The 15984-nt window shown below is 38.4% G+C and overlaps 1 protein-coding gene and 1 long non-coding RNA gene across 2 annotated transcripts in view; both read left to right on the top strand.

The window, feature by feature from the left end:
• tmem163a (transmembrane protein 163a) overlaps positions 1-15984 on the top strand; it is a 66630-nt gene that overhangs the window by 3018 nt on the left and 47628 nt on the right. Inside the window, exon 2 of the mRNA XM_085135233.1 lies at positions 5730-5849. Within this exon, the coding sequence (XP_084991359.1) occupies positions 5730-5849 (120 nt within the window). The remainder of the gene's footprint in view (positions 1-5729; positions 5850-15984) is intronic.
• LOC146501116 (uncharacterized) lies at positions 5856-15254 on the top strand. Its single transcript, XR_014869779.1, has 2 exons — positions 5856-8238; positions 8273-15254. It is a non-coding gene; the product is annotated as an uncharacterized LOC146501116 (long non-coding RNA).

Here is a 15984-nt window from a genome sequence, read left to right on the forward strand (position 1 = left end):
CAGTGATATACCATGCTGTCCCACTTCCCCCTCAGTTTCTCTCTCTCTCTCTCTCGCACACACACACACACACACACACACACACACACACACACACACACACACACTGTGGGCTGCTATTTGTTGGAGGTAGGGGAAGATTATTTCAGATGTCAAACACCAATTACTGTGATATTTTGTAGCAAATGATAAAACATGTTATGAGCTGAATAAAGTATTCGAGCTGTAAATGTCTCATTAAGGGTTCTCACTGTTATGCAGCCATGTGATTCAGTCGCAAAATGATGCAAATAAAAATACAATTAAAAAGACTTGAGGGTAAAAGAGTAAACTGAGTTTACTCAGTCTTAACTAACCAGTTAAGGTTTTAACTGAGTTTACTTTTTCCACGGTTTTACTCTTTCTCTTTAATTCAAGTATTCAAAAAACACCAGTTTCAACTTTAAATAACCAAACATCGTTCACAGAGCTACTAAAGAGCATTTCTTACTATTTTAAGTTTTGCAACGTTAGTTACAATTTTACAAATGCCATAAATCCAATGTTCATAGATGGTTTACAAACCAATTATTAACTGATTAGCAGATATTATTATTATTATATTATCTTTTAACTGATAGTAAACAATAAAAAAACACATGTCATTTTTATTTGTCATTTATAAAACAGTGAATTACTTAGTAAGATTTTGCACTGAAGTGTATACCGAGCAGGTGACTCTGTTATGGGTAATTTTGCCCCCTTTTTTAAAGTCACTTAAAATCAATACAAGTTATTCCTAATTATCGTGTCTATCTCAAGCCGATACTTTTCAACTCAAACTCAAGAGAGGGGTCTAGTGGGTAGTCTAGAGGCAGCTCAGCACTCGACTAAGACACTTCATGTTAGTGCAATTTATGATCATTTTGAGTGCTCTAATAGAGTGGAAAGGCACTATACAATATCCATAGAAAATCACTCTTTGCACCTTGTTTACAGCACATTCAGCTCAGGTTGTAAGAAAAGTTTCTTCAGAACAAATATAAAATAAAATAGGCCATATAGCACGATTCATCGATATTGTAGCATTTAGCTGGTCTTTTACAACTGTTGATAAACCACGCATGTTTGGTTTAAAGTCATTTTAATGGATCTTTGTCCCAATAATATTACACAGAAATCACAGTTTGCTCTGATGGCAGTCGTCCAGATGATTTCCATCTCCCTTTTTGCACAGCCCATGTGACTCTTCTGGTTTTCTTTGAGCTTTTGCCTTAAAAACAAAATCTGTTGCAGCTAGAGCGAAAGATTAGTTACGATACGAGTCACGGGATAATTGTTTTTTTGCGTCACAGTGTTACCGAAAAAGGTGGAGTTTTGCTGTTTTCCCCTTCGTGGTGACAAATTTATACTTTGTAATTTATACTTTGTAATAACACAAACACAAGTTTGACGCTGATCAGTAACTTATTGTTGTGAGATCCATAAAAGATATCAAACACTTAATAAATCAAGTTTAAGTCCTCATAAACTAATTACATGCAGACTGGGGGCTTTTTTCTGTCTTGATTAAAGATATTGGAGCTATAATGTATCTTTTGAAAAACATAGTTTTACAATCTTTATATCTATTAGGGTCCAAACTGCTTTTGTATAGTCTGGACCAAGTTGGAAACTAAACCAAAGCTTTATTTGGAACAGTTGGTAGCTTTCACTGGTGGGAATCTGGTGAGGGATTATATCCGAGTTGCTGTATGGTCTGTCTGACTTGTCTCCTTCTGTCTGCACCCATGTAAGACTAACAGTCTTAGGTGGCAGCAAGAAAGCCTGTGCGCAGGGTGAGCTGGAGACTCACAAAACAAAAGAGGTCTCATTTAAAATAGGAAGTCAAATAAAAGTAATGGACTTAATTTGATTTGACGTCACGGCATCGGTGGCGAAAGAGTCACTTAGCGACTCTGAAATGTGGTTGTAACAAAGACTGCTGAGCAACAAGCTTCTCTGAAAACATGATGCTGTTGTGGAAACTGAAGGGAAATTTGACAGTCTGTTGGATGTACTCAGGGTATGTGCGGCGTGATGTATTCTGTGAATCTGAAGGAATCCAATTAAGCGCCTTGACTGTTGTTGTGATTTGGTGCTATATAAATAAAATGGATTTGAGCTGAATTCATTAAAACATGGACAGATTGACAGCAAATGACATTTGGTGTTCTTCTACACATCCTCTCTTCCTCACCTCAACCTGTCACAGCAGATGGCCCCGCCCCTCCCTGAGCCTGGTTCTGCTGAAAGTTTCTTCCTGTTGAAAGGGAGTTTTTCCTTCCCACTGTCACCAATTTTTAATTCAACTTTCATTTTATTTTATTTATACAGCACCGAATCACAACAACAGTCGCCTCAAGGTGCTGTTGTAAGATAGACCCTACAATAACACATACAGAGAAAAACCCAACAATCATATGACCCCTATGAGCAAGCACTTTGGTGACAGTGGGAAGGAGAGGTCTAGTAACACATAGTGAGTGAGAAAGGTGACTGGAAAGGAAAAACTCAATGCATCATGGGAATCCCCCAGCAGCCTACATCTATTGCAGCATAACTAAGGGAGGATTCAGGGTCACCTGGTCCAGCCCTAACTATATGCTTTAGCAAAAAGGAAAGTTTGAAGCCTAATCTTGAAAGTAGAGATAGTGTCTGTCTCCCGAATCCAAACTGGAAGCTGGTTCCACAGAAGAGGGGTCTGAAAACTGAAGGCTCTGCCTCCCATTCTACTTTTAAATACTCTAGGAACAACAAGTAGGCCTGCAGAGCGAGAGCGAAGTGCTCTAATAGGGTGATATGGTACTACAAGGTCATTAAGATAAGATGTGAGGAGCAGGATTTTGAATTCAGTTCTGGATTTCACCAAAGTGCTTTGCTCAGAGGTGGTTGTCTGACCGCATTAATGTTCATCCTTCTTTCAAAGAGGATTTTTTATCTTTGAGCCCCAACATAGATTTCCTCTTTCTCTAATTTGGCGCCACTGAAGACAAGTTCAGCCATCAGGCGTGTCCTTTAGTAAAACCACTTTCACTTTATGAAACGATCATATGACTTGTCAGCTTTTGATCAGCAGATTTTCCCTCTGTGACGCAGTTCTGTGTTGCCACTTAAAGGGAGCTTGTAACCACTGTAACCTTTAGATTGGAGTTGACCAGAAGAATAAAGGCTAAACACAGAGCTGTGTTACTGCGTGGGGAAAATATACATTTTTCTTAATATCTCATGATGAGCATGGCACAGTGCCTCACTGTAAACAAACAAAACAAAAACATGTGCTTTCAGTAATAACTAAGAATATGAACAAATTATGAATAAACTATCATTTAATGAAGATTTTAAAGCAAATCTCAAAAGCTGATTTCAAATTGCATTCCAAACATTTGGCGCAGGGAGTTCAGAGGTTGACAGTTACTCGTTTTCCCCTTTATTAATTTCTATTCTCAACTTGTTTTTGTGATGACCGTGACAGTCCCCAGGACACATTTCAGGAAAAAAAGAAAAAAAGAAAACAGCCTTACAATCGCTTTTGGATGTAAAAGTTCAGACTTATAAATAATGCATGACTCTGCAGAGCCATCCTCACATTTCATGACAATGAAAACGCTTCAGGCAGTGCAGAATCTGGGCTGTTTAGTCTGTGACTTCAGGCGAGGAAGTCTCACACCACAGCAGGGCTGAATTTCATGTGAATGTCTAGACCAAGAGTTCTCTTTTTCTTTAACACCACATCTCTGTAGTCTGTGGGCTGCCTGATAAATCTGTCCAATAAAGCTGTAAAATATCACAGTTTGATTTATTTAAAATACATGAATTATTTATTCCATTTCTATGAAACGAATAAATACTAAAGCTAACAAATACCGCTACAATATTTTAGTTTAGTTCGTTTTTTCAAATTAAGAAAATTGTCTCAGTAAGTTTACATTTTTTTCACAAGTGTAGTTGTTGTTTTCATGTCTAAATGTAGTTTTAGTTTAGTTTTAGTTATTTACAATAACACAATAACAATGATATTAACAGAGGTGTGGGCTCGAGTCACATGACTTGGACTCGAGTCATTAATTTTATGACTTTAGACTTAACTTGAAAAAATGTTCTAAGACTTGTGACTTGACTTGGACTTTTACACCAATGACCTGGGACTTTAACCGGTTTACTTGAAAAGACTTGATATTTCACCCCAAATCTAAAATTTAACACACATATAGAAAGTGTGCACCATTAATTCAATTCATTCATTCGTTTATTCCAACCACACTCCGTACGTATGTGTGCGTGAGCTGTAGCACAGCCAATCAAATTAACCAGATTTTTTTAAGAAGAAAAAATAATGCTCAAAAATGCTGCAAGGAGTTATTTTTGACTGACTTCATCTAACTTTGTGATGTCAACTAACTTTAATGTGTATGATATTTTTGTCATGCTATTTTAAAGCCGGTCCTACAAGCGCATCCAAGAATCACATGCAGCTTATCTCAGAATTGTTGGTGAAAATGATTCTTGGAGCTAAGTTTAATTGAGCTGCATTTTATAGAGGTGCAATTTCACAATTTGTGTATATTTTCTAAATTCACTATTTCGTCATGTGTTGAGAAAAACAGAGATTTAAAAATTACATGGTCTCATATTTACATTTAGCATATAACTGCAACATTCTTTTTTCATTTTTTTTAAAGACTCAAAAGGACTCGAAATTCAAAGTTTCAGACTTGTGACTTTACTCGGACTTTCAAACCAGTGACTTGAGACTTGACTTGTGACTTGAGGATAAAGACTTGAGACTTACTTGAGACTTGCAAAGCAATGACTTGGTCCCACCTCTGGATATTAACACTAAAAGTAAGGAGCTACTTTACTGCGTCCGTACGCTTTGAATTTGTGAGTGCTGGTGGCGGAGTGATACGGGTGTTGTTGAGGTTCAAAAGAAAGGTGAATATCAGACACTGTTCAGGTGTTTCATACACGAGCTGCGGTTTGCCGTGCAGTATGATTTGTGTTTCCAGATTATTCCATGAACCTCTAATGCTCTCTTGGAAGGTGATAGAATGAGAAGACAATAATAATCACCCAGGAAGACGTCTGCCGGGCCATTTGGAGTTGAGTCATTATAAATGGTGTTGCACTGAAACTTTTTAAATGGATCTTCACAGTGACCTTCCTTCACACCGAAGGAAATCTGAGATTCTTCTTATACAAGGATGCACTGGAAAAGTAGGGCACATCAGTGGTCCCAGGAGTTTTTTCCACCGGACACCCTTTTGAAAGTGTACCTGAAACAAAGCGGGTAGTTTTCTGGAAAACTCCAGCAAACTGTGCTATAGCTGCTCTGTTTTATTCTTTTTTTCTACTGATCACAGGAAACCTTTATTACACTGAGCGCTCTGTGCTAAACACCCCCAGTCCAGTTATTTGCGCAAAATGTTGAATTGAACCATATCAGAATATCTTTCTGTATCTTCAAGATTTCATCTTAACACTTCTTCTCTGTGGGACTCAGAGACACGTGATTGCCTTTAACTTTTTTTTCAGTAGACTAAACTAATTACTCAGGGTTAAAGAGAGTTGAACGCCTTTCTAAGTGTATTAATAACTCAGATTGCCACCTACTTTACCTTTGATCACAAAGTGTTTCATTAAATGAACCTTGCAAACCAGAGACAAAAAAAGAGAGTTGTCCTTGTAACAGAGTTTGTGTCTGACTGCAGGTCTCCTGGAGAGCAGCATGCGCCTGAAGCCCCATGAAGCACAGAACTACAGGAAGAAGGCGCTCTGGGTGTCTTGGCTCTCCATCGTCGTCACTCTTATTCTGGCTGTGGCAGCTTTCAGTGAGACTTTGCTATTTTTTGCCATATTTAGCAACTATAGAGCTGTTTAGTTCTCACTTTACTGTCAAAACTCACATTAAAGTAAAAAAAAAAAACCTCTCATAAGGAGTTGGAAAAGACTCAGGATTGAAATACTTAGTTGTATAATGTTAAAAAGGTTTTTTCTCTGGTTTAATTTATGACAAGGATCCCATTTAGCACTTTGGATTTAACCAAACCATACACAAAGGAGAAACGATGTGACTAACATACCAAGCCATAAAAAATGTGCTGATGAATGAACAGTGATTCCATAGTTAAAGCGCTTAAACGCTATATTCATACCATTTCTAAAAGCTTTCCCAGTTAGAAAAGTGAAGCAAATTAAAGCCCAGCACATTTCATCTGTTTTTAAATGGACATGAACAGATCACACATGTCTGGAGTGTATGACCACAAAGAGCGCGTCTGATACCTGTGCTGACATGATGAAGGTGCCGTTGGGAAAAGAAAATGATTGAATCTCAGAAATCGATTTTAGAAGCTACATTTTGCTGTTTGTTGCTGGTGTTTTGTAGCAGTTTATTCTCTTTTAAATTCAGAAATTCTGGTTTGATGCTGTGTGTTTGGTTCAACAAAGACTGATATTAATTCACCAGATGTGTTGTGTTGGAGAAATAGCTTCATAGCTATTGTATATAACACCACAGTCCAAGTGACGGAGCACTGAACACATTACTGCTCCAAAAACACATCAGGAGTTGCTGTGAAACTGCTTTAATTTTTAGCTACAGGCTTTGATCACTGTACAAACATTTGAGTTGTTGTTGTCTTTTTTATGCTTCATGATTCATAAGTCAGTGTTAAATGTGTTTAATAGACAAACAAACCATTTGTCTGAAATGAAAATGAGATGTTCACTCTTGGAGCTGATGTCCATAGACAGTCTGGCTGTTTTGAAGCAAAATACAAAGAAATGAGGGTTGCTTGTGACTTTTTGCACAGTGCTGTAATTTATCACTATAAACCTTTTTGTTTACAAAAACAGAAGTGAGGATTCAGCATAAATAGACTATTATTCTGCAAGCTCGATGTAAACAGTTTCTTCATCATAGCTAGACTGCAGAGGTCTGTTTCTGCTGCACTTGTAGTAATTTCATAATCTCTGAATTACACGGCTTAAAACTAATTTGTCAGCATCAAATCGTGTAATAAAGTCTGACACAAGTTTACTTTTTCAAAATTCAGGTTTATCCTCGAAGCTTTTGTAAGCGATATAATGTCTAACATGGAAGTAAATATAGTCTGAGAGCTGTAATAATTATTCCACTGTCTTCATGCCTCTTTAACTACTTGATTAACTCACACTCGGCAGTTAAAACTCACTTCATCTGATTTGAACAAAAAGGCTTTTGCTTTTGGAAGTTCTTCACATTGCGTGCAACAGTTTCAACACAGTTTCTTGTCTTATGACTTACAGGATGTGTGAGGGCGCAGTCTGCAGTGACAAAGGGGATGTTGCTTTTTCATTCTGCTGAGATTCAACTTGTGATGTGTCCCAACCTTTTCAAGCCTTTTGTCTTTTCAAGTAAATACTGATGAAGCACAAGCTCATTTTCCACATCAGGAGCTACATGTAGAAGAGAGGAGAATTAGCACCTCCACTTTGGTAGAGGCTGGCTCGTCCACTCCAGTTTGGAGTGAGCTGGTGTCGCAAGTGAATAAGCTGCAGTGTTTTGCATTATTGCTCATGAGTGTTGGACGAACGAAGTGGGTAACAGTTGGGCCAGGGCAGGGTCTGCAGTGATTAGCTAAAACAGTGAAGCCCAAAGGCAAAGCTGTGGGTAAAAATGTGCTTAGCTATGGATAATGATCCATTTAGCAAACAAAGTCTCCTTTTTTTGGGCTCACTTTAAAGATAATGTGAGATAACATGGAGGAGACATGAAGACACACTCACAAGACGCTGGACAGAATATTCGTGTTATGGCCAGCAGGTATCATCCCCAAAGAGGTGAAGGAGGTGGCAGGGGAGGAGGACGGTGTGGTCTGTCTTTTATGCAACATCCAGTTGTACGGCTTATTTTTGCTCTCGGATATTAGGATATTAAGGATAAGGATATTATAATACAGATATCAACTCGTAATTAAAACATTTTTAATTAGCTGATGAAATCTGGATACGAGTAGCACTTCTTCTTCAGACCCACAGTAATCAGCATTCAGTGCATTTAAAAAAAATTACAACCTCTATGTGTAAAAATAGACCAAGATGAGAAAAAATAAAGATTATATTGTCAATGCTGGCATGAATTAACACAGCTCACAGAGTGAAGCTGGTGCAGGGACGAATGAGGAGAAAGAGGCGAAATGTAGAATGGTGTGTGTGTGTGTGTGTGTGTGTGTGTGTGTGTGTGTGTGTGTGTGTTGTTTGACTCTCACAGAGAACAGAGACTTCAGCAGAAGAACAGGATGACCCACTAAAATATGAACTTCTAAACTGAGAGAGAGACAAAAACAAGAACAAGAGAGCAGAAGGTACCCAGATGTGTAGATGCGCTTACCTCCACGTCTCCTAAACGCAGCCCGAGAAGACAAGTCAGGGGAACTTGGTCAGAAAATTAAAGTATGAATGCACTGAGAAGAGGCAGAGAGGCAGATGGATATGGACGAATGAATGAAGCTCTGGAAGGTACGATGGCGCCAGGGGACGAGGCAGGACCGGGCGTGATGAGTCCTGGCAGGCGGCGTCGGGGATTTAGTGGTTGCGATGGCTCAACTTGAAAGAATACCAGCGTGTCATTTCCTCCTGCTTGTGCCCTAGTTTCTCCCTCTTTCAGGCCCACCATCTTCCATTTTTTATGTTTTACATCTTGTCAATGTATTTCTTTACACTCTGCTTTGTTTACTTCATCTTTATGGGTTTTCTCAGCATATATCTCCCTCCCTACTCATTTTTCCCTCTCTGTGATTTGCTGGCAAAGGCAAAAGATAGTTTGATTCTGTCACAATCAAAATATCTACTGTCATATAGCTTTTATGAGTTTTCCTGAAGTGGACACGTTTAAACAAAACTCTTGGATCCTGTTTTTGCCAGCCTTTTAGCTTTTGCCCTTCTAGTTTTCCTTTTCCTCTTCTTCTCTGTCTTCAGCTCTCTCTGTGGAAATCTGCTATAATCCTCTATCTTTCCGTGACCTTTAGCAGCACTTTAACATTTAGAAAGGAGAAGGGTTCACCGCAAGCCTCTTCTGCTTTACTTTCAATTGTATTGACTCTCGAATGTCTCGGTCATGATTGGCTGCTCCGGGTGAGCTTGCAACCTCTCTTGAGAAGCTGCCTTTTGTGGTTAGGTATTCACTTGTGAAAGTGGGACAAGTCTTTGAGGCTTTATCAGACATATCAGACTGAGAGAGAAAGCACAGACCACACCTGAAGAGAAAGGAGCAGGAACATCTCTGTGCTTTAAGCTGTCCAGCAGAGTGTGAGCAGGTAATTATATGAACTCTGTGACTGAGAAACGCAGGAAACTAGAAGATGACGACAACATTTCCTTTATATCTTGGTCATCAAACTGATAGATGGACAAGTTTTTTGATATTCATATTCAGGATGATGAAATCAATGAAGATTTCTTTTTAAAATAAAATAAATAGATAAAATAGATAAGTACAAGGTTATTATCGTTAACGAAAACTAACGAAATAACGAAAACTAGAAGTGAAAAAACATTTTCGTTAACGGAAATAGAAATAAAAACAAAAAAAGGAAAACTAACTAAAACTATAATGAGTGTTCACAAAACTAACTAAAATTAACTGAATTTATAGCAAAAATGTGTTTAGTTTTCGTTGATGTGTGCGTGTCATACAATAGTCAAGGGTGAAAATGAAGTTTAGTTTCCAGATTTTCTTCTTGCTGTGTCTCATTATGCCAGCAGGTGGCAGCACGTTAGTCGAGTCGTCTGTGTCGCTGCTCCGTCCACGCGCAGAATCATGTCAGGAAAAGTCGGAAGAAAGCGCCAGAGTCCAATTTGGGATTACTTTGAATATGACTGTGTTTTGGATAAAGCAAGTGTCTTGTAGTGGAAACAGTGTAGTGAAAAGACAAATTATGAGGGACATTTCTAAAGGGAAAAAAAATCCCACAAACCTTAAAGTGCACTTGAAAAGCTCACACAAGAAGGCTAACCTAGCTTAGCTTGAGAAGGTAAGGGAGCACACTCAACCCTCATCCCCAGAAAACAGAAGCTAACCCCAGGCAAGGCAGCGTGATGCATCCCGAGACAACAGGACGGGGATATCTACACAACTGTGTGAGTCAATTACCTTCAAAAAGTTTATCAATTCACTTGAACCAAAATTACGAACACCCGGTGCTGCGAGAGTTAATAGTCTCATTGGGGCCAAGATATACATTTTATAGTTGCCTGGTATCAATGGTTGTTCATCTGCCTTTATTTATTTATTTAAATAACCCATAGGTGGGAATGTGAGTTGTTTGTCTCTGCGTGTTAGCCCTGCGACAGACAGGCGACCTGTCCAGGGTGCAGTATGGTAGCTGGAATAGCAACATACCCAAGGATGAGCAGAATGACTGATATGATGAAACTGGGATTTTGTTACACTTAATTATTGCAAACACAACTAAAACTATAACTGAAACTAATCAAAACTAAACTGAAACTAAGGATTTTCAAAAAAATAAAAACTAAACTAAACTAGCAAACAATTGGTAAAAACGAATTAAAACTGATATAAAATTGAAAATCTGAAGTCAAAACTAAATAAAAATAAAAACTAATGAAAATCGCAAAACTATTAAAACCCTGGATAAGTATTGAAAAAATAAACAATTTTCACAGTAGTTCCTGTCATCCTCCAACTTTCATTTTTTTTTAAATATACACGACTAATATGTAAAAATATGAGTCTTTACATAATATTAGATGCAGTTTAGCACAGTATTCATATGATGCACAGAGCATCAAATCAATTCTACTCCAGTCTTAATTTAGTTGTATTCATTGAAAATGGATGCACAATGTATGAAAACGTACTGTTTAATTTTTAGTTTTGTGGTCTGAGAATTATGTTGATGTGTTGTTATGACTGGAGACAAGATCTGCAGGCTTACATGTAAAAGTCAGGTGTTTTTGCATCATGCGTGACTGTAACACACACCGTTCCTTCAAGTAGAAAACGGATTTTTCTGTGTTGCCATCAACCAGCATATAATAAACATATAAAGCCTTCTAGTGTTTTGATTGATAGTCTTTGATTCTCGTGTAATTTGTTAGTATTAGAGGATTTCTGCCATATGGTACATTTTATGGTGCTTGCCAGGCAGTGCACTGAGAAGCTGTTCCACGCTCAGAGTAGGGACTGAGTGCACAGCAACAGGAATGATTTTCAGAGTGGCTCTAGGACATTTAGGAGCAGGCTATTGGCCTCCACACTAATAGGCAGCCACGAGATCAATCAGGGCTGTTGCCAACAGCCATTTAATTTTTGAGCAAGGAGAAGATTGTGGTAGAAATGAGTAAAAGAGGGTTAAAGCAGGAGGATGGCCAAGGGGAATAAAGCTGAGATTGAGAAGACGCCAAAGCAAGATTTAGAAAGACGGAAGAAGAAAGAGGGAAATGTGGTGGTGCGGTAGTGACAGGATGTGAAGTAGAGGACATAAAAGAGGAAGAATGTTACTAAAATACTGTGGAATTATAAATATAGCAGAGTAAGACAGCAGGAAACAGAAATAAATAGATTTGTCTTCAGCAGCTTCTCCTTCAGTCTTCTGTCTTCCTCTGTGCTTCTTGTTTACTTTTCCTTCTTTCTCTTCATGCAATCGGGGCATAATTACTGTGATTTAACCCAGATACATAAAGCAAAAGCCCAACATAGTTATAAATAATCCAGCACTTTATGGATATCTATGTGTGCCACGACTGCGTGGCTGGAGACAGAAGTAGCTGAAACCCAGCATGCAGAATCTTTGTAATCTTTGACATGTGCTGAAGGCACAAAGACACCCCTGTTTGACCTGCCAGACTGCTGTCACAGATTAAACTCCGCTCGTCTCTACTCAGGCCCATTTTCTTTGACTTCATAAACTCATTCAGTGCAATACTCGATTAAATAATGCTCTCTTGACTGAATACAGGTATCACAAACTTGTTCTGGTGTGTAACTTGTTTATTGGAGATAATAGTTTTCAGTATAAATGTTTTTTTTGTCTTTAAAGGGTTTATATTGCAGATTTTTCCCTTAGTTTCACCTGGTTGCTTAAAACACACAGTTTGATGCTTCTCACACTGTTAGCATTAGCATTTATCATCTTCATAAATTCAGCTTTTTTGAAACAAGCTGTTTGTAGCGAAGAGTCCAAGGATACAATTTAAAATGAGCTATTTTGTTATGTGTAGACACAGTTTTGGTTTATGATGCATTTTTACGCTTGAATGATTCATAGAAGACCTTGAGGAGAACAATTTTTTTTTAAAATTCCCATGAATACAACCTTTATATTCAAGAAAACTCTCAATGTGTCACGTCTGAAAACAAGAAACATGGAAACACGGGGGGAGAAAGGCAGACAAACCAACAGACAGAGGAAGACAGAGGACTAAATACACAAGAGGGTAACGAGGACCAGGAGGGAAACACAGCTGAGACTAATGACACACACGAGACAGGGAGGAAGCAGAATACTCTAACATAGGACACGGCACTGTCAAAGTAAAACAGGAAATACACGAACATAGAAACCAGGATAAGTAGACGTAACACGAGGAACACAAGGGAGGCACAGTAACAAAACTAGAGGGCTAGAAACTACCAAAATACTAAAGAATAACTAAGAGAGCTAGAAAAAAAAAGACAAAACCATGAAAAACCAATAAAATCACAGAATATAAATGATCTAAAAGATAAACGCTGGGTCCCCAGAATCACAACAATGTGTGTTAAATCTATCCTCCCTAATAAATGTTCTCCTTTTTAAGCAAATTTTACAGCACTGTGGTGTGCAGTTTTCAGAAAATCTCTTCTTAAAAAATTCAGCAGTTAAAGTAAATATGTGTAAGAAAAAAACAAGACTTTTGTCACGGCCAGAGAACGCCGGTGTTTTTATGGAGTGAAAACTAAAACAAAAACCTCAACTGGGAAAATTAGACTGTAATGAACGACAAGAACATGAAACTGAACGGGAACAAACGTAACTGTGAAATAATCCAAACGTGAGTTTGAGCATGAACCCGAACAGTAGGAAGCAGAAATAAATACAGAGGAGGGTAATGAGGGAAGTGGAAACACCTGGGGAGACACAGCTGACACAAATAAACATGATGCCACAAGGGGAAGTAAAACTAAACACAATGAACATGGAAATACAAGATACTTTCAAAATAAAACAGGAAATCTGGAGAAATGTAGACATGAAACACATGACAGACGGACACAGAAGACAGGAAAAGACTCACAAACACAAGGGCATAGATGAAACCTAGACTAGACTAAACACAACTCAACCCCAACTAAAAAACAGCACAATAACTTTACATATTTCCAATATAACATAAGAAATCAAAAATATAAAAAAAACCTCAAAATGCTGGGTCACAGACACAGCTCCTGACGGCGTTGGTCTTTTAATAAAATTTATTTACACTAAAATAAACAAAGAATAATGACAGCCTTGTAAATAAATATGACTTGAAGCACCTTTCATAGAGTGATGTGAATCACTCAGCCATCTGAACAGACGGTGCTCGACATGAATCCACATTTGTAGCTAAGGCAGAAATGTGTAACGGTGGTTGATTGTAGTTATTTAAGTTGTGCTTTTTAACACTTACGCTGGCGTGTTACCTCCTGTAAGGATTCACTCATAACCTTATGAGTTTCATGTTTCATTTGACGCTTTTATTATTACCTTACTATTATTATAGATCTCATGTTACCATCATAAAGAATAAATGAATGAAAGTGTAAATCACAGACAGCAGAGTCTGTAAAAAAGTGACGTTTGTGTTGAGTTGTACGATATGTGTTTGCTATCTGCAGGACATTTATCACATCCAGGCAGTCACTGCAGAAACAGGCGTGCTAATATACATCTCTCTCCCTCCTCCCTCCTTCTCTTGCTCCAGTTTTGCCTCTCTCTGCACTTTACCTCCCCAGTCCCTCATCGCCTCCTACTTTTCCTCCTCTCTTCCTCTCCACCCAGACCTTCTTTCTTCAGAAGCTTCCACTCGCCATGTTCTATTTCCTTTATTCTGCCTCCACCTTACTTGAAAACTCGACCCCACCCCTGTCGCCACGGAGCCTCGGGGTAGAAAACACAATCATTTATTCATTTGTTTTACCTTCGCTCCCAATTGCAGTCTGTTTCTATTGGCGTTTTCGTTGCTGTTGTTTGTTTTGCCTTCGCTCCCATTATCGTACACGCTCTGACTTGGTAGGAGTTTCTATATTTATGTAGCTCTCCAGATGTGTATTGTTTATGTGATTACTGGATGAGTTTAGTAATTGGATGAGGCTTAATCTCCTGGTCCAAATGGTCATTGTGTGTCATTGTAGCGTCAGCCAGTCGTCTTTTTCTGTCTGTCAGTGCTAAACGTGTCAGAAATATTATGCCACACATGCCACGGCAGGACAACTTCTATGGACTGTATAATCCTCGCTGCTGTCTTTTTAGAATAAATACTGAAAAATTCCTTGTTTGTCGTCCCGGCTTTCAGTCCTGAAAGAATAACTTTTTCCAATTCAAGTACTTGCAGACTTGCTGGACTTGCACAATGAAAAGCATGCACAGATGAACATAATGTTCAGAAAAAGCATGTCAGGGTATGAAATTGGCAGCTATCTGTGGGCTCATTCAGATCATGAATTTTGTATTGCGCAGACAGAGAACTAAGAAATGCCTGTTAGTTCACCTCTGTGCACGTGTGTGTGTATATGTTTATCTAAGAACGCTTTAAACACACCCATCAAGTTATTTTTTATTTATGTTGGTGTTCTGGGTGTTCAAGTGCCGTATATTCTACTTCTGCTGGAACTAATCTATTTTATTAGCTGTGATCATATATCAACAAACAAGATCTTTACTTAAATAATTATGAAACCTTTGATAATTAGTATTTACCTCTGCTGGCACAAAGGTGCGAATGAAAGCATTATTTGAATGTGAACAGATTGCAGGTGTTGCGTTCTGCATCTGTGTTTGAGCTCCATTCGTTCTGTCTGTTTTTTTGTTTAACTCGTAAAACATTTGCAGATTCAATATGTGATTTCAAAAGAGCCATTTCAGTGATCGTTGAGTTTTTCCCCTCCAGTCACCACTTTTAGGGCTAAATCTAAACTCTCTGAGCCTTCAGCCTTCCAGTCTACTTATGAGCCAAATGCTGGAATGGAAGCTTGTTATTATGTTAAACGATGGCTTTTCTGGTTAATTGATGTACTTGGACTTTGAAGTGTGTCATTTGCCTCAAATTACTGTTTTCGAAACATTTTTTTATACCCGTGTAAATTATAAACATATCAGGTCAAATCACAGATACTCCTTTGCACAGTTAATGCTTTCAGTTCCTCCGTATCTGTGCAGTGTTTAGTGATTACACTCGTCATTCCTCAGGTGCTTCTGATTATCAGACAATAGTAAAACAATGGAGAGTAGCGAATTGGGCTAAGGCCACAGATTAGCTGAAATGCTAATCTTGTTAAATGTCAAGCGTCCCATTATTTGCCGTGTCTGTGTGTTGTGTTGTGTGAAGGATAATGCTCTCTTTGCGCATAATTTGATGGCATGTGCTGCGACTCTTAACCATTCACTATCAATTATACTATGAATGGAACTGCTCTGTGTAGGATTCTCTGCATTCAGCGGGTTGGTGTATCTTACTGTTGGCAGAATGGGGACGAGGGTACTTTGACTTCTCAGGGATAGAGTAAGGTTACAGGGGCGCTACGGCGGCTGTCCTGCATAGCTTCTACTGGGTGACGCATGACTTCGTGGCCCCTGCAGTGTTTGTGACTTATGAGATTCATTAAAGATTCAGATTCATAACAACTTATTCTTATAATTGTTAAAATTGCAGATCATATAATCTGCACTAAAGATTATAAATAAATAGCATAATCTAGCTTTATATCTCCATACAGAC

The sequence above is a fragment of the Neolamprologus multifasciatus genome, chromosome 16 (genome assembly GCF_963576455.1).
Source record: "Neolamprologus multifasciatus chromosome 16, fNeoMul1.2, whole genome shotgun sequence".
Lineage (NCBI taxonomy): Eukaryota > Metazoa > Chordata > Actinopteri > Cichliformes > Cichlidae > Neolamprologus > Neolamprologus multifasciatus.